General features: G+C 38.3%; 3 protein-coding genes across 4 annotated transcripts; 2 read left to right on the top strand and 1 right to left on the bottom strand.

Moving 5' to 3' along the window:
- Positions 1–3189: 3189 nt before the first annotated feature.
- Positions 3190–4335, top strand: LOC145233120 (ER membrane protein complex subunit 8/9 homolog). Its single transcript, XM_080097781.1, has one exon. The coding sequence runs from the start codon at positions 3240–3242 to the stop codon at positions 3834–3836; it is 597 nt and encodes a 198-aa protein (XP_079953907.1). The 5' UTR covers positions 3190–3239; the 3' UTR covers positions 3837–4335.
- A 1161-nt stretch (positions 4336–5496) lies between these two features.
- Positions 5497–13270, bottom strand: LOC145233119 (uncharacterized). 2 transcript variants are annotated; one of them, XM_080097779.1, is made up of 9 exons: positions 12994–13270; positions 9884–10090; positions 9100–9342; positions 8763–8923; positions 8345–8482; positions 7777–7937; positions 7331–7467; positions 6369–7114; positions 5497–5663 (listed from the first exon to the last, which is right to left on the bottom strand). In XM_080097779.1, the coding sequence occupies exons 1-9, from the start codon at positions 13154–13156 to the stop codon at positions 5556–5558; spliced, it is 2064 nt and encodes a 687-aa protein (XP_079953905.1). In that variant the 5' UTR covers positions 13157–13270; the 3' UTR covers positions 5497–5555. The 2 variants fall into 2 exon arrangements, with proteins under 2 accessions (XP_079953905.1, XP_079953906.1); XM_080097780.1 differs by lacking the exon at positions 12994–13270 and adding an exon at positions 11223–12784.
- A 2581-nt stretch (positions 13271–15851) lies between these two features.
- Positions 15852–18983, top strand: LOC145232058 (uncharacterized). Its single transcript, XM_080096560.1, has 2 exons — positions 15852–18329; positions 18498–18983. The coding sequence occupies exon 1, from the start codon at positions 16611–16613 to the stop codon at positions 17715–17717; it is 1107 nt and encodes a 368-aa protein (XP_079952686.1). The 5' UTR covers positions 15852–16610; the 3' UTR covers positions 17718–18329; positions 18498–18983.
- The last annotated feature ends 300 nt before the right edge of the window (positions 18984–19283 follow it).

The following is a 19283-nucleotide window of genomic DNA, read 5'->3' as shown; positions in this document are numbered from 1 at the left end:
AAATGTTTGGGAAGCGCTTGTGTAGACCTATAAAAGCGAAACAAGTGTGAGGTAAAGCTTGTTACCGTTGTATTTAAAAAGTATGGCCTCTCACCAGTCAACCACACATAGCCTCGATAAAGTGTCCCCTGTGGCTAATTGAATGCCCAACCTTGCTTTCGAGATCAAAAAAGTACAAACAATCCCCAGTAAACACAATGTATTCAGTTAGCAGCATGTTTATGGTGATGCGTCGCTTGTCCCTGGTTTTGTTTGCAAGGCGAATTATATCTGCCTGTAAATTAAAGGTAGCTGAGTCTCACAGTTCTTGTACGTATTTATACAGTCAGTAAAGTTGAAATCGGCCCGTTTTAAAGTCAAATCGCTCCCCAATTTCCAAAATTGTCACCATTGCCCCCTCGGTAGACGAAATCGCCCCCTGGGGGGCGATATCGCCCACGTTGAATAACCCTGGGATAACAGAACCTGATGGTTCTACCACCGTGATATTCAACTAGCGTACCCAGCCAGTTTCGTGCGATCCTACGGCAGAACTTACAAGACAAAAGCATCATTCAAATTACAGCTCACTTGACTCATTAACGCATGCTTCCCCGGCGCCTTTGCTTGAACCGTTTAACGACATAAAAATCAAGGATGGCAGAAGGTTACGGTATGGTACGTATTGCTTCGTACCACAAACAGTACAGTACCTAAAGTATGTCGTACCACATACTAATTGGGGTACGGTACTGTTTTTGCCTACTGTAGGCCTACCTTCAAATAAACTAATCAGAATCATATATTGATCAATTTTACACTGATAGTTTGCACTTTAGTGGTAGGTGCCTAATCAAGCTGCTCTACTAAAACTCGCTCACTCGAAATGTAAGAGTAATAAGTATTTGATACGATGGGTTCGTTATTGTCGTGTGCGCGTTTATAATAATACGATTTGGCAAGCCCAGTGCCTTGGAAAGCGAACTGGTGTACGAGTAGGCCTACATATGACATTCCTTTTTCAGCCAGGGTAAGCGGCAGTTTTTTATCTCGTAAAGGACAAGGTAACTGCAGACAAAAAGTGCTTGTAACCATAAATAACTAGTGGGTAATCTATGTACATAATGTAATCCTTTTTTACAGAGCGATAAGCACAAAGTATAAATCAGTGTCGTCATCAACATTCAAAGAGTCCTGGTTTGTGCAGTGACATTGCGATGAAATCACGTGATAAACAAATTCAAATTTACGTTTCAAGATCCTTTGCAAACGAAAACGATCCAAAAATGATAATTTACCCAACATTTATTTTGCGCACCGGTACCAGCAGCGGTACGGAGTAGCGTACCACCCCAGAATTCCAGCTTTCTTCGCTCAGGTGACGTACTTTTTGATAGTTTTTGGTACCGTACCGCTATGCTTGGCATAAAAGTGACACTGCCACAAAACTTTTACTTGACTTGACGTGACATGTAGGTACACTCTAACAAAAAATATTTAAAAACGCTAGAGGGGGTGTTTTTAGTCATTTCATTTGAAAATAAAGAACAAAAATGGTGAGGAAAGGAACTTGGCCGAACGGTCTGGCGCGCCTGACCCATATATAGACATAAAATACCCTGATCGGGATTCGCCCCCGGGAGAGTCCTGGGTTCGAACTAGTGATGTACCGAAACGGCTAAATTTCGATTCGGCCGAAACCGAATATTCGGCAGTTCAACCGAATCAACCGAATCATTTATGACGTCACGCGAAGTCGCACGCTACGCGTTTAATATGAAAAAATGTTTATCTACCAGACAATTAGTGCATAGGCTACTAGTTGTGTTTCGTCCTTATTTCAGTTCTGTGGGGTCTAAAATTGCTTCAAGCATGATTGGCAACCTGCCAATGAATTATTGATTTTTGTTGTCTACTGTGGGAAAAACGATAATGTGTTGAAAAATATAAAAATTGACTCGATTTTCGTTATGGAGAAGTATAAAAGATTGCATGGTAGCTTACAAAGCAGAAAAGACACGTTTAACGCTTTAAATTTTTGTTTGTAAAAGATTCGGTTTCGGCCGAATCGCAACAAATTATTCAGCCGAAACCGAATCTTTGCAAAAATGGCCGATTCGGCCGAATAAATTCCGCAAACCGAATATTCGGTACATCTCTAGTTCGAACCCCGTGAAAAAAAATGGCCAAATCAGATGTTTAAAAGTTTCCAATCGGTTCATTCATGCTTATGGGCACCAAAATTAATTTTTATGTGCGATTGTGAAAATGACAAAACCTGTAGTGTAAATTGTTCAAATTTTTTTTTAAATCAGAAAATACCTGTAAAAATTGCATGCATATTTTCTTACAGGTAGAGCTACTAACACTGCAATCTGGCTGGCCCCTGGTTGAAATTTGTTCGATAAGTGGCGCAACGGAGCATATGGGTGTATGGGGTAGATACTTTAACACCAAAAACTAGCGGCACTGGAGTCCGGTTCACTTTAGGTCAAGAAGGTAACGTAAGGTCAAATGTTTGAAAAAGCTTGTTTTTGAAGTTATTTATGATTTTAAACCTTCACCTGACCCGAATAGCCCTAACCGCAGGCATTTCTACAAGTCTGCAAAAAAAAAGAAAAAAAAAACATAAAAATTAAACGGGATTTGAACCCAAAAAATAAGCGCATGAGGCATTGTTTTTTCCACTACACTACAGCAACAGTTGCATTCTAGCGGTTTAAACAACACTAATAAACTTTCATAAACTATTTGTCATTTGACCTAAAGTGAACCGGACTCCAGTGCCGCTAGTTTTTGGTGTTAAAGTATCTACCGGTGTATGGTGCCATAAACCCAAATTGCGTAACAAGGTATGTGTGGTTTTTCATATGTCAGCCTTGGTCAAGTCTGCAGGAAAATATTTTTATCGTATTATTCGGTGAGTTTATCAATTGCCTCGAAACAAATATGAAATGAAAAGCTAATTGTGTGTTGAACCACAGGTATAGGCCTAAATGGGACATGTAGTTTAAATGGATAAGGAAGTTACTGGCCAAGATGCATGCTAATGAGTAATGACCATCGGGCACTGGGCACTGCAAATTAATTATAAAGCAAAAGGTTCTAAACAAGTGCGTTTGTCATTCTCTGCCTTTTCAAAATTATACTAGTCTAACAATCAAAGAAACAATGTGTTATGTTAACTTACTTATAGTATATTTAGGTTGACATTTAACAATCTGTTTATTTTTTTAGTGCAAATACATTTTATTTCAACTATGTCATTAAAAAGTATAGAGATTTCCTGCCAAGCTTTTACAAAGCTGCAACTTCATCTGGCTAAATACCCTCATTGTAGTGTCAATGGCTTGATGCTAGCTTGTCAAAAGAAGCTGGCATCAGAAAAGATTGTTCACATAGTAGACATAATACCAATGTTCCATCAGTGTCTACAACTTTCTCCCATGTTGGAAATCGCATTAATGCATGTGGACTCACATTGTGACATGAACAACTTGTGCATAGCGGGATATTATGAAGCACAAGAAAATCTAAAAGCATCAACTGATCCTACACCATTTTCGATTAGAGTCGCAGACAAAATTTTTGCCAACTGTGCTGAAGCAAAACTGGTGATGATTGATAACACTCAAGTTCCAACCAAACAATCATTGGTCTTGTATGAAAAAAATCCTGATGGAAAATGGAAGAAATGTAAAACTGATGTGAAACTTGAAGAGAACTGTGATGAAATACTGCAACCTCTAATGGATCGAAGAATTTATCGTGACCTTGTAGATTTTGATAACCATCTTGACGATATATCGCAACATTGGTTGAATCAACCAATCAATAAATTGATCGTTATGAGCTGATACAATAGTTGTCCTTTAACTAAACATACTCTGACTTGATAAAATAGATTTAAATTATTTGTTTCTCCCTGTTTTGTTGGTCATTTTCTGATTAATTTTTGCAATATACTTGTAAGATGGGACCATAACTGCTTGTGTTTTAATAAAACTGTCTTTAATTCTGTTTTGTACAAAATGTCAACATTGAAGTGTTATGGAGCACAAAACATTAGATGTCATGATTGGTAGATAATAGGTTGCAACTGTGCCGTTTTATGATGCACTATGTGGTGGAAGCTCACTGGAGAATAAGTTTGGTACATTGTGAGTAAAACATCACTGCGGGTGGGAGGACTTTATGAAAGCATTGAAGAAACAAATTTGTATTTTTTTGAAAAGAAACAAGCCAAACGAAGTTTTTTTGTCACAGTGCAAGAACTCTCTGGTGAGCTCCTGTCACAGCAAATGTTTTGCACTGCAATGGATTTTGTGACATGTGAAAATACAAGATACAAGCAGATTTGAAGAGTCTGAATCACTGATTTAGATCAGGAATGAACAACCTTTTTAGTACTGACACCCACAATATAGGTTCCCATTACACCACAGGGTCTGGAATCTATGGCTGCATGCCAGATGTGACTCTTTTGATGACTGCACCTGACTCTCAGACAATTTTGTGTATTGGATTGTTTCAGTGTTACAATGTTTTTAAACATAAGAAAACAAAAGTATGTTAAAAAATAGTAAAAGGGTGGCTTTTTGCCATTGCACATGTAACATGACCTGTTTTGAAATGTTAATATATTTTCCATGCTGAAAATAGCATATTGTATAAACTGTCCAAATTTCTTTTAATTCAGATGTTGTTCAAAAAATTAACTGAAGCTGATCATATATTCAGCTACACAGTATTCCAAAGTACTGTGTAATGTTCTTGGGGTCAATTTTCGTTTGCTTTTAGGCTGGTTTTCATGAATGTTCATTTAGTTTTAAATAAAATTGTCATCTTCCACATTTGACAAAATAAAAAGCAACTACACTAAATATTGTTGGTTTTATGGCAACAAATACTAAATTAACTTTGGGTTATTTTCATTTAGGCTACAACAGTTTAAAATGTCAAATCTAGAATCCTGTTATGTTAGGCAATTGAATTGCTTGGCGAAAAGTCACACTTGCTCTGGTCAAGACAAAAAAACACAAATCATAACATGATGTTATTTTTTTAAAGCCACCAGATCAGTGTTCAAAAAATACTTTGGTTTCTACTGCATCAAATATGTACACAAGTGATTGTAGGACGACAAAGTACGTAAGAATATGTATGAAAGTTACACACATATACATAAAAATAACAGGATCACAGTATAAAAATAAAACACACAAGAGAAAATTCGACAATTATAGGTATATGATCTCACAAAGTAGTTACATGTTGTAAACAACTTTAGGATAGCCAGATTTAGGCTTTAGTGACATAGTTTTATATACTAGAGATATCGTCTAAGACTTCCAAAAATCTTTGATAAGGTAACATAGTATAAAGGTCAAAATTTTTTTGAACAATTAAAACAGGGAATCTTTTCGCTTACATCTTGCACAATATTTTCCTTTGGAATCGATGAAACTATTCCTTGCATAGCCCAATTGAAACTTAACAAATATACTGAAAACAAAAAACTCATTCCCCCAGTTTTACAAAGACCCTTGGTCTTTCAAAGACTTTGATTGCCTCATCTACCTCCATGATCCGTCGTTCCAATTCCGTTTTCCTGTTTTGTACTCCCAAAGTGTCGGCTGAACGGACTGGTAGTAGTCTGTGTTGTTCCAGGAGCTCCTGTTGCTCTAAAAACAGTTTGCAAAAGTTTTAAGGCCAAAATTACAAAAAAAAACATTTTCAAGCCCAAAAAAATACAATATATTTCCAAGTATAAAAAAGAGTTACTCAACAAACAAACCGCTACAAATGACTGTTAAATAAGTAAACTTTTTTTGATTAAAAGAAGTATATACCATCTTTTTGCCAGCCTTGGTTAACTGCACATACAAGCTAGACCTGTAGTTTTGGTGTACTGTGTTACTTAATAATGTTAAAACACAAAACAAATGTGACAAAAGCTGTCAATCACTAAAAATTAGCTTTGGCATAGTGTAATCATGCAGATCATCAAACATGGTAACACAGTTGCCTTGACTAAGGTAAGAAAATCATGTGCTGTACATGCAGGAGGATCGAAATATTTTTTCTAGTTCATCCCATGCAAGGAAATATAAGGCAGATCAGTTGGGACGAAAAGTTTTCATGAATTTATTAAACCTTTTACTCTTATATTACCTAACATGGGAGAACTGAGGTATCGCCATGCTAAATTCCACCATAAAAAAACTGACATGATAATAAATTTATAAATTGATGCAATCATCATGTAACTTATAAAAGTTTTTGACATTTATCAATGCTTATCACAATTGTTGCTTGTTCCAGCAAAATTTAGTTGCTAATGACAATTTCGCCCCAACTGTCTGAAAAGTTTCTACATAAGCAACAACCTCTCCATGGTTTTCGTAAGCATCTCTGTAAGCTGTTGGCATTCGATGACTCATATAATTAGTCTGATAATATTCATCAGAATAGGGCACAGGTGATATTGATTGCTGTACTGATGCCACAGGAGACCGAAACGACACTGATTTTCTAAGCTGGGACTCTTGGTTGGTGTAATCTTCTACAGCATTAGTTTCAAATTTATGCAAGGCATCAAGTTTTTCTTTCTGATGGTGGTCATCAAGCGATAGATTGTTTACTGCTAACTCAGGGTGGTGTGGAGTGTAAGGTGGACTTGATCTCTTATTGATGTTAGTAATGCTTTGTGGGGCATAAACATACACTGGACTGCCATTCTTGGCTTTGATGTTAACCAGAGGGTTTTCTGCTGTTTGATGGTAAAACTCTTCAGGTTCTTTGCTATAGTATTCAGTAGGGTCATCATAGACATAAGATTCAACATGCCGTTGATCCTGGTCACAAAATTCATTGTCAGAGTCAAGTTTGTTGTATGACTGAAGTTCAGATTTAGAGTATCCAGGAGGGTGTGGAAAATGCTCAACATAAGTGTTCAAGTCTTTTTGATAGGGTTCATCATACAAAGAGTGCTGTCTATTGTTTCTGTTTTCCGGGTATTGTGTTGGGTAATGCTGTGGCCCATTGTGAGATGTAGCATAGCCGTTATAATACTGGTTTAGGTCACTGTTGTTGTACTGATTGTTTCCAGTTATAACTGAGTATGAAATCATTGCTGCAAATAAATTACAACCGTATTGCAGAAACACAAATTGCTGAGTGTGTGTCTGAACTGTGCTTAAAATAAAAGCTTGTGCACAAATGCACATAAAACTTAGGTAGAAAGTAAAAGAAAAAAAAAACTTAACACTGTTGTCAGTGAAATATATTTTTGATATCAATTCACAAACACCAATTTTGAATCCTAAAATATTTTGATCAGCAAACTTACTGCTTTGCAAGGTTGATAAAGTTTCTCTTCTCTCTGAATCAGGTAATACAGTGTGTCCCTCTGGTACAGTGGGGTCCGGCATGTTTCTCACCCTTTCTCTTTCATCTTGTGTCCATTGTTTCTGCCGTGATTGGAGGCTACAGGTGGAGAAAATAGCAAACCATGAACATTATGCAAGGTAAAGTAATGTCAAAAAAATATATCTTAGTTTATCAATTCCCTGAATAAATCAAATTCTTTCCATTAAAATTGAAATCTACCTGTACAAAAGTTTGGAGACTGTGTGAATTTGAATCTTTTAAGTGTGAATTTAATTATTTGTCAAGACAACAATTTGAGTCCTATATTAGAAAGTTGAATGAGATGCATGACACAAAAATGCTTCAAGTGTACTTTTTAACAGAAGAAATTCACACCATTTTGGATTACAAATTAATCATACTTACTAGGCTGGTGTTTTCCCTTTGACTGTAACACTGTACTTTTTCAAACCATCATTGTACTTTTGATTTGATTCTTGCACAGCCAACTGTGATTTGGATCGACGAAGTTCATATGATCGGGCCACCCTGGCATTACGTGCCACAAAATCAACAGGCTTTTTTACCTAAAAAATAAGGAAATCTCATTAGTCCTTAATCAATTTATAGTTGACTCATTTTACACATGCAAATAGTTTTTTGTTGCCAGAACTTTCAATTAAGTAAAAGATAAATTGTCATCAAATAATCTGAACAAAAGTGTTTTTACCAAATTTACCAAAAGCATATGAAAGGGGAAAAAATGCAGTTTTTGATGACAAATGCATACTGAATTCATCTCTCTATTGGTATTTTGAAACACAATTACTCCATGTGGCTCTTATTGTGAAAATAGGACTTTACAATGGTATTGAAAAAGTGTTTAGCTCAATTAGAGAACAAACACTGGTAATGTATTGTGTTAACACAAATTTAAAATAAACAATGATTAAACAAACAAACTTGCTATTATAATAATTTATTCAACGAAAACCTGTCGTGGTGTCATGGACTGTTGAGGTTTTAATGGTTCTCTGCTTTTGAATTCATCACTAACAACACGATTTGACCGAGCAGGAGCAGAGTGAGGTCGTTCAGGTGGGTTTTGGGGTCTAGGAGCTCTGGGAGGATCCTGTAGTACAAACCAAATTATAAGATTATTTCCTTTGTGTGTCACAGTAATTTTGTGTGTCACAGTATTATTTAACCTACCATTATATACCCAACACAATGTATTAGGCTGAGAACCACTGCAATACAAGGTTGGTATTGTAGAAAAAGGGCACAGCAGTATAAATAATACAGAAATTTGTTATGGATGTTATCAATGTAGGCAAGAAACCTTCACTGTTAAAACTCTTTGCACCTAAATGAAATCAATGGAATATTTTTTGAGAATGCTTTTTTCAAACCTGCATAAATTCTTTTACTCTTGATTCCACACCATCATACTGTGAAGATTTCCACATAGCTTTCACCGGTGTATTCTTCTGACTTTGTCTTGCCCGAGATTCTCGCTGAATTCTTCGCATTCTTTTCACATTTTCATTGCCATGATCTTTAGGTCCACTTTCTGCCATAAGAAATGCTTTTGTAAAAAAAACACTGAAGGCTTGATTAGCAAAGGTATGAGAAAAATGTTTGGAATCTTTTTGTGACATTTGGATACATGTTAATGAATAAAATTGGATAATACTGTTCACAGAACATATTTTTTTACAATATTTTATACTGACTCAATAAACCTACTGGGCTTTGTATATTCATTGTATCGCCTCTCCTCAGTGACAAACAGTTTTCCAACAGTTCCTTTTGATCTTGTTGCTATTTCTTCAGCTTCTGGGCGCACTCGAGGAGCTGGCCTTGGGGTGCGATCAGAATATTGTCCCTTGGTATAAACTGGATCCACTAAAATAGGGCTCCTTACCCCTGCTTGCCTCATTGGACCTTTCTTAGGGTCAATGTTCTCATCTCTACTGTATTGATATTCATCTACATGTCAAAAAAAAAACATTTTTAAATGGACTTACTGGTCAAAATGCATGAGAGAGTTAGGTTTACCGCAGCTGGAAAAAAATGTGTTTGTCAAAAAGTATATTTTATTAAACAAAGGTCCTGAAGAAATGGTGCCTTAGGAATTTTTGTTTTGTCCTTAAACATTTTTAAATTCAAGTCGATAAAAAAATTTCAAGGTTGGCCGATGTGTTTCTTATGAGGGTTTTAAATATATGATAACGGTCGAGTCATTTTCTTTGCATTGCTATATTTCTATTTAAAGTTATGTGTCTTATCCAACGGTGGGATTCAAATGTTTAGTTAACCGGTTCTATCACAAAAGCCATATTTTTCCACCGGTTCTGTTACAAAAAGTCCATTAACAGCAACCAGTAATGCTAACCAGTTCGATGATCTCATAAAATATCATGCGACGGTTCTATACCACCAATGCGAACTGGCTGAATCCCACCACTGGTTTTATCACACTTTTATTGTTATTTTATTACTTAAAACCTTTGGATGCAACTTTACTAACATGGGTCTGGTTTTCCATAGTTGCCCATTAACATTCCCATGCAGCCCTTAGATTTTTCAGCAACCTCTGCTGCTTCAGGTCGAACTCGTGGTACAGGTCGGGCTGATCGGTTTGAATATTTTCCACCATTGTAAACTGGATCTACTAGAATTGGAGATCTCACCCCAGCATGACGCATGGGGCCATTTTCCAAGTCTGCTGATTGAGCTGGAAAAAATACGCCAAATTTCCAATGTAGTATTTTAAACAAAGATAAATGTTTACAAATTTAGCATGAAAAATCGTTAAGTCATAACATATTAAGAGTATTTTTTAGAATAATCTCAAGATGTCCATTTGCTTCAATCAATACACATATATATTGTAATGTATATGCTTGCCTGGCAAAACAAAGCAATCTAACAATTTTGGAAAACGTTGCAGAAATAAACTGGCAACACCTCACAATGAGGGACTGTACGGTCTCAAAATGTTTATAAGTTTGTCTTTTTTGTTACACTGTTTGTGGAGTTTAGGTTAAAACTAACTGCCGATATAACTAGAAGGGTGGCTTAGCACATATTGCCCTTGCATATACACCATAACCTATTTTGAAACATTAATATATTTCCTGCACTTATTTTATATTGGGTCTCATATCATCCACTATCTTTTATGACCTTAGTTGTTTTAGCAAGCAGTAATGCATGGCTCCCCACACATGCAAAGTTGTAAATAATTCATTTCAAGAGATAACAATGAGTAAGTTTGGTATTGTTAAGTCAAACACAATGATCGGTACTGTACATAAATAAATATGCTTTATGGAGTACAAACTATTTAAATTCATTCCATTCATTTATTTTTGAAGGTTTTTCTATTTTTGGTCTATCTGAGAAAAAAAGTGTTAAATAGTGAGAAAATAGAACAAAACACAGCAATCAGCTAGCTTCTATTAATGGCGAATTGCACACAATTGTAGGCCCGGGCTAGTGGAGTAATAGTAAGGGTACAGGGTTAAAAACAACAATGGACACCAATAAATGGCACACTGTACAAGCTACCTAATTTTATTCAATTCTGGCATTGTACAAAAACATGACCCATTTTGGGCGGCTAGTAGGGTAAATGTTGGGGCAACAGGGTTGAACATAACAATTGACAATTATAAATAGTACATTCTACAAGCTATACAAATTTCATCCAATTTGAACAATGTTTAAAAAAATTACCCTTCTTAGGGGCATAGAGGGGTAAATATTGGGGTTACAGGGTTAAACACAACAATTGGCACCTATAAATGACAAATTATACAAGCTGTCCAAGTTTCATTTAATTCCGACACCTTTTAAAAACTTACCCATTTTAGGGAGTTAGTGGGGTGAATGATGTGGCTCAACACCCAAAAGTATAAAATATAAAATCACAATGACCCAATCAACAGTGTAAATTTTTATCCAAATCGGACAATGTTTAAAATTCTGAACACTAGAGGTGCTATCAGCAACATTTGTTAATGCTTCTGACAGCATAAGGCTGTTAACACCTCTCTGTTGGCATGTGCAAAACCATCCACCAAGTAAATGCGCACACCCAAGTACCATGTGTTCTGTTGCCTTTATTATATTGTTACACCACATAAATCTTTCGTTTGTGGTGCGCAGCAACAAATAAAAATGTTTTACACTTTGGGGGCTAGCAAGGTAAATACTGGGGTTATCAAGTCAAACGATGCAGGGGACCCATCTACATGACCATATCTACCATCTGTGAAAGTTTCATCCAAATCCATCAAACATTTGATGCCAAAAGCGCATAGACAAACTTCGGCGAAAAAAAGAAAAAAAAATGAGTGAAATCAAAATGCGTCCCCTTCAGGGAAAGGGACCCATAATTACAGCTTTTGGTGCAACTCCTTTTTTAATAACACTAGATTTATTTAAAAGTTTCATTATAGACTATGGAAAAAAATAGTAAAACCTAAAACAAATCTTCACCAAATTTGCTGCAATACAGAATACACATTTCCAAACTGTAACTTGGTAACTATTTGCCAGACAAAAAAAATATTTTATCGAAGTCACCCGGTCAGCAGCCACTTAATAATATATATAAGCTATCTGTCCAAATATAGATACAACTTACGGTGTAGCTGCAGCGCGTTGTACCACTTTCCACCAATTGTGCCCGACACTTTTTTGCGCTTCATAACGTTTTAACGTTGTGCAGCTATTTCCGGCTTGGTGATTGTTTTAGTGCAATTGTGTTGCTATGTTGTCTTTCACCAAGCGAAATAAACTCAACTCAACATAAACTCAACTCAACTGTCTGTTAATATTCATACTCATTTGGAAAATGCTCCATTCTAACTTCCGAAGTGAATTTTACGAATTGATGAAATGAATCTTGTGACCAAAATCAAGTTGCATTGCTGATTTTATGTTATGCTACTAGAGTTCCTTCTTGAGAAATTCTCATGAAGAAATGTTGAAAAAAATCGAGTCTTGCATCTCGACAAATAAATAAAATTTCTCGAGAAAAATTATGTCACATATATATATTAAACAAAAAGTAAATGCATCACCTCTTATTACGTTAATTTTTGTTTCAACTCGACCCTAGAGCGCACTGGGCACATTACTTCCTTCGTTTGCTCCCGAAACAGCAATTTTTAACGTGTGTTGTTTTAACACTAAACTTTTACTTTTCCCAGGCAGTAACCATGCATGGATGCATTAGAATGGGGATTAGATCTATGCAGTCGCTTTGTTTTTTGCTGGTTTGCCAGCAAATCACTACTCGCGATCGCTACTGGAAGCGAAAAAGCGTACATTCGGAATTTTTTCATTTGTTTTTGTTAGAAAATCCGCCTAAACAAAAATTTTTAGACTCTCAAGCTTCTCGAGAAATGAATTTTTTCTCGTTTCTCGAGAAACGAAAAAGTCGAGAAATGCAGGAACCCTAGTGCTACTTCCTATAGCAAACCCAGTAAAACAATATTTTACTTTTAGTAAGGGAAAACCCAACCTAAAATATCACCAGTTTGGCACATAATCACCATTTTCTGCAGATGCTTATCAATGTTTATGTTATTTTACACTCAACTAGAAGGGTGATAAAAACCGTCTTACTTTTTTGAGTCCCAAATACAGAATTTTTTGGATGATTAAGGCATGTGTACATTGCAGATCCTCTGTGCTTTTCAGCAATTCCTGTTGCTTCCGGTCGAACCCTTGGAACTGGTGATGAAGCATAGTTTCGGGCAATTTCATAGTTCCCCGAACCGTATTGCATTGTCCTTTTACAATTGTTTCAACAAACAACTACCGTAACAAATTCAAAGTTTTCTATTTTAAGTCAAAAAATAATAATTCGAATTGACCTATTTATTTCTTTAACTTCTAAATAGATCTTATTGTAAACTTTCAGGGTAATAAAAGAATAATCATAAACATTACTGCCAAGGTGGTGTATATAGAATACATCGTGTAGACGTTTCGACAATCTCTGTTGTCATCATCAGTACATGAACAGAGATTGTCGAAACGTCTACACGATGTATTCTATATACACCACTACCTTGGCAGTAATGTTTATGATTAAACTACTTTTCAAGTCCGTGCATAGTGTTCCTAAATAAAAGAATAAATTTAACATTAGCGAAATACTCAGAACCAGAAACGCAAAACCTCAAACAACTTTACAAAAAGAGCTTCTCGTATCCACGACAACATAACAAGTTGAGCAGAATTTTCACACATCGTTGATTTTTGTCCTGATTCATAGAAATCACAAAGAGTTACAGAAATGTTTTCTGCAGACTTTGATTTATTAAAGAATTCCGTGGAAATTTTCTCTTACTGCCATTTTAATTGAATTTTATTTTACTAAACGGAATGACCACACCCTATTTATATCCATCATTACCTAAAGCAGTGCTCCAGGCTTCAAATTTGACAAATGAATTCCCATTTGAAGAGATGATGCGCAACATATAGGCTAGGCCTATATGGGCAGGTAAACAGCGCTAAAAAAACAACCTCAACTAACATAAAATGACATAGGCCTAATTTTTTTTATTGGGATCAATGGAAAACACTGGAATCGGAGACAAAAAAGGGTACCAGACTAGAAACGTAACCTTGGCTCCGAAGTATGCTTCGTACCTTGGGTTTCGAAGGCCGTATAAAGCCTACCCATCTTTGATAGCTGATTGGAGGTGGCCAGATCGATTTCGATTTTCGTTGTTAACGACCCGGAAAGGAATTCTGTTACATCTTATTTGCCAGTAATTGCCGATTTCTATAGATTTCCGCATTTCCTCAGTACAACTTGTGTTGTAACCTAGTGCGTTGTGTGACGTAACAATGGGCTGCCAGTTTTGTGTGATAACGCAACGTGGTTTAGTTCTTTTCGTTGCTGACTTCCGTGGAGCACGGTGCTGCGTCGGTTGTTGTAGAAAAGCTGTTTATTGTCGTGTTGACGATTATTGGTGAGTCACTTTGTATATATATATGTGTTTAATGACTCAATATTGTGAATTACCATAATGAATGCTAACCGCTGTGAACTTGACCTAAAATGTCATTTTCCCCTTTAATAGTCGTACTGTACGTGTAGTTGGGTTTATTTAAGTTGCTTAAGTTGTATGTTACAGCGAGAATTAATTGTTCCGCTTGGCTGATTTAAGTTCTCCTTTATTCGTGACGTATTGAAATATTCATCCGCGACAGAGCATGTGCTTTGAACGGCACGTTTTTGTGAGCTGCGTTAGTTGCTAGGTTTGCAGTCAATTTAAGTGAATTTATCCTAATTTCTTGTGACTATTTTGTTTATAGTGAAACTGTAAATGTTAAAAGCAATAGCTAAAATGCTGAATAGTCAGTTGTGGAACCTCTAGCCGCGTGCTAGTAAAGCCCTGGTTACCCAACAGTTGGTATGTTTTATGTTCTTACTTGATTTGTGTTTAACTTGTGTTAATGTGTATTTTAACAGTAACTTGACTTGTTATGAGTAATTGTAAGTAATTTTAATGTAAAATGTGACTGATTAACGTGGATTTAAGTAAGACCTGTGTGTACTGTTAAAACTGGTAGATGCTTTAACACCAAAAACTAGCGGCACTGGAGTCCGGTTCACTTTAGGTCAAATGACAAATAGTTTATTACTGTTGTTTAAACCACTAGAATGCAAATGTTGTTGTAGTGTAGTGGAAAAAACAATGCCTCATGCGCATAATTTTTGGGTTCAAATCCCGTATAATTTTTGTGTTTTTTTTTTCTTTTTTTTGCAGACTTGTAGAAATGCCTGCGGTTAGGGCTATTCGGGTCAGGTGAAGGTTTAAAATCATAAATAACTTCAAAAACAAGCTTTTTCAAACATTTGACCTGACGTTACCGTCTTGACCTAAAGTGAACCGGACTCCAGTGCCGCTAGTTTTTGGTGTTAAAGTATCTACCGTTAAAACTGCTTATTGTGTGATGGTCGCTATGACGTCATAATGTATACGTATGGCTTATGTGAATTATTTGTGGTTACAGAAAAACCGTTGCTATTGACGTTGTCGTCTTGGTTTATTCGTCAGCGTTGCCTTTTATCGCCAAAAAAGAACATTCGTTGCAAATGCAAGAGTGGGTCGTCTTGGAGGACATGCTGTAGGACGGGCGCGTTTTACAAAAAGGGTTATCTAGTGTGACGAACGGCGCAGGGCCAGGCTGCGCACCTAGCGGTCGTTACATTGTATTTGTTTACGCAGCGTTCTTGTACGATATTCACGTGAAGTGTGACCTTTCCACACTGTCGCTCTACATAGCTTGGTAAGCATTGTGTATGACGTCATAATGTCATATTGTGGTCTCATGCTTTATTGTGTATTTAGGTGTGTGACAGTGATTTCTGGGATTGCCCATGTTATATATTTTCTTCCGGTTACCATAACGGTTGGTAAGCTTTGAGTTATATTTCTACATTTAAAGCGCAATGTTAATGTCATGCTTTATGTAGAAACCGTTTCCGATCGTTTCTATCGCCTCCCACCGTCCTCGGAGACATCGTTCTGCCAAGATGTGTGAAGCCCCACGATTTTGGTAAGGTGCGAAAAACGGAATTGCACCATTTTGCAGATGCGTCATCTACAGCTTACGGTGCGGTGACCTATCTGAGGCTGGTAGACGAGAGAGGACGTATTCATTGCTCGTTTGTAATAGGCAAGGCACGCGTTGCACCCCTGAAGACATGTTCGATTCCCCGCCTGGAGCTGACGGCGGCCGTTGTTGCAGCCAAGTTGGATCGACTTGTGAGAAAGGAACTGCAACTGGACGAATGCCAATCCGTGTTCTGGACGGATTCGACTGCGGTTCTCCAAAGTATTCGCAACTGCAATAAGCGCTTTCCAGTGTTTGTTGCAAATCGCTTGGCCAAAATTGAGGACGTTTCTCGGCCTAGTCAATGGAGACACGTCAGCACCAAGGTAAATCCAGCCGATGAAGCGTCTCGTGGACTCAGTGTGAATAAATTCCTTAGGTCCAGCCGATGGCTTACTGGACCCCAGTTTCTTTGGGAGCAAGAAGATACATGGCCCACCTGTCCGGACTTGTCGTCATTGACAATCGAATTTCTTTTGGTTAAGAAAGAAACTCAAACTGTTTGTCTGGTCGCCAGCGAATCCACTACGGATCGACTCATTGCCAGATACTCATCACTCAATCGGCTGAAAAGGGCAGTAAGCTGGTTGCTCAGATTCAAATCGATGTTGATGTCAAGGAGGTTTCCTGCCAAGTATCAAGCACCTACTGGGCAACTGACCGTTGTTGAACTCAAGGTTGCCGAACTTGAGGTTGTAAAGTATGTACAGAGACGAAGTTTCTCAGAAGTTTACGCTGCGATGTCGAAGGCCAAAGGCGAAGCCTTTCGTTTACCAAAGAAAAAGAGAGCTCTCGGAAAGCTCAATCCACTTCTAGTCGATGGAGTTATGAGAGTTGATGGAAGGCTCGAGCGTGCATGTGTCGAGTTTGATGTGAAGCATCCGATGATTCTTCCATACGACCATCGGTTTACCGACCTGGTGATTATGCAGCAGCATGACGAGGTTGGCCATACTGGAATGGGACACACGTGGTCGTCTCTTAGACAACGCTACTGGATCATCAAAGGAGGGGTAGCAGTTCGGCGCGTTCTTGGAAAGTGTGTTTCCTGTCGCCGAACAAATGGCTCCCTGGACAAACAGATGATGGCAGACCTTCCTGCTTCGAGACTGCAGGCCAATAAGCCGCCGTTCTCAGTGGTCGGTGTCGACTACTTTGGACCTTTCCTTGTGCAGCAAGGACGAAGTGAGGTAAAGAGGTACGGGTGCATCTTTACCTGTTTTTCCACCAGAGCCGCGCATATCGAAATAGCGCATTCACTGTCGACGGACTCCTTCATCGGAGCTCTCCGACGTTTCATCGGTCGTCGAGGACGGCCAGACCAGATCTTTAGCGACAACGGCACAAACTTCGTTGGAGCTGAGCGCATCCTGCGCGAAGAGCTGAACAGGTGGAATCAGAGGCAGATCTACAAATATCTGCAACAACGTGATATTGCGTGGAGCTTCAATCCTCCCACTGCCAGCCACATGGGTGGGGTTTGGGAGCGAATGATACGCTCTGTGCGCAAAATCCTCAACGCTCTGCTCTCGGAGCAGACCTTGTCCGATGAGAAACTGATGACGCTGATGGTGGAGGTCGAGGCCATCCTGAACTCTCGTCCCTTGGTTCCGGTGACGTTCGATTCGAAGGATGAGGAGCCCCTTACACCAAATCACCTACTGCTGCAACGTGCAGCGCCGAATATGCCCCCTGGACTGTTTCCATCGTAACCGTTGGCGCCAAGTACAATACTTGGCGGACCAATTTTGGCGGCGATGGTCGCGCGAGTACCTGCCGACGCTGATGCCCAGATCGAAGTGGGCAAATGGACATTCTAATTTCGCAGTCGGTGACGTTGTGCTTGTAGCGGATGATAATCAACCCAGGAGCAAATGGCTTCTGGGTCGCGTGACCGATGTGCTTTCTGATCGAAAGGGAGTAGTGCGTCAGGTGGTGGTCAAGACTCACACTGGTGCCTTGAGACGCCCAATGGCAAAATTGTGCTTGCTATGCCGCGATGCGTGATTAGTTGTGTGTTTCTTTGTGTTCGCAATTACTGCCGATGTTTGTGTGTTGTGTTGTAAATGTACTCCTTGGATTCGTACATTGTGAGTGGGTATGTTACATCTTATTTGCCAGTAATTGCCGATTTCTATAGATTCCCGCATTTCCTTAGTACAACTTGTGTTGTAACGTAGTGCGTTGTGTGACGTAACAATGGACTGCCAGTTTTGTGTGATAACGCAACGTGGTTTAGTTCTTTTCGTTGCTGACTTCCGTGGAGCACGGTGCTGCGTCGGTTGTTGTAGAAAAGCTGTTTATTGTCGTGTTGACGATTATTGGTGAGTCACTTTGTATATATATGTGTTTAATGACTCAATATTGTGAATTACCATAATGAATGCTAACCGCTGTGAACTTGACCTAAAATGTCATTTTCCCCTTTAATAGTCGTACTGTACGTGTAGTTGGGTTTATTTAAGCTGATTAAGTTGTATTTGTTTACGCAGCGTTCTTGTACGATATTCACGTGAAGCGTGACCTTTCCCCACGGTCGCTCTACGTAGCTTGGTAAGCATTGTGTATGACGACATAATGTCATATTGTGGTCTCATGCTTTATTGGGTATTTAGGTGTGTGACAGTGATTTCTGGGATTGCCCATGTTATATATTTTCTTCCGGTTACCATAACAGTTGGGTTATATTTCTACATTTAAAGCGCAATGTTAATGTCATGCTTTATGTAGAAACCGTTTCCGATCGTTTCTATCGCCTCCCACCGTCCTCTTCATTCTTCATTGAAATTGTTTGAATATAAGATCTACAAAACACCCTATCTGTGTGGACTGCGTGCTGGAGACCTTTAGGAATCGCGTTTCAATCCCCCCTCGTGTGACGTTCCGCGCTGTAACCGGGGCGCGTTCACGGGACGTTACAAATTCTTCATGGACGGACTGCGGCCCGGTGGATGCCGACCACTGATGTAAACTGTTTCAAATAAAGTACACTTTACCTACCGCACACGTTGAAAAGAACTTTATTTCTAGTGCATGCTGCATACCAGACCAAAAGTCAGCTGCTTTAGTTTGGTGCGCTGCTCATTTACAGTGGTTATTCGAGTGTAGCCGATCCTGCCTCGATGACGACTTGTAAATGGCGGCTACAGTGTAAACTATATTAATACTCATAACAAATTGTTTGGTAAGTCTTATCTTTGCATCTCAAAACAGCTGACAGATTAACAGCCACACAAAGTGTCTCTGCTTTCTTTGTATTCTTGAGTAGGCGAACTAAA

This window comes from Phallusia mammillata, chromosome 6 (assembly GCF_965637545.1).
Source record: "Phallusia mammillata chromosome 6, kaPhaMamm4.hap1.1, whole genome shotgun sequence".
Classification (NCBI taxonomy): domain Eukaryota; kingdom Metazoa; phylum Chordata; class Ascidiacea; order Phlebobranchia; family Ascidiidae; genus Phallusia; species Phallusia mammillata.
The sequence above is the reverse complement of the archived record's forward strand: the minus strand, read 5'-3'. Positions and strand labels throughout refer to the sequence as shown.

Bases quoted from the DNA above. Each gene is read 5' to 3' on its own strand.
- LOC145232058 (XM_080096560.1), top strand. From the start codon at position 16,611: ATGTTGATGTCAAGGAGGTTTCCTGCCAAGTATCAAGCACCTACTGGG.
- LOC145233119 (XM_080097779.1), bottom strand. From the start codon at position 13,156: ATGCAATACGGTTCGGGGAACTATGAAATTGCCCGAAACTATGCTTCA. The intron at 7,468-7,776 runs GTAAGTATGATT...CTCCACCTGTAG, and splicing joins AAAGGGAAAACACCAGCCTA to CCTCCAATCACGGCAGAAAC. The intron at 7,115-7,330 runs GTAAGTTTGCTG...ATTTATTTGCAG, and splicing joins TTTATCAACCTTGCAAAGCA to CAATGATTTCATACTCAGTT.
- LOC145233120 (XM_080097781.1), top strand. From the start codon at position 3,240: ATGTCATTAAAAAGTATAGAGATTTCCTGCCAAGCTTTTACAAAGCTG.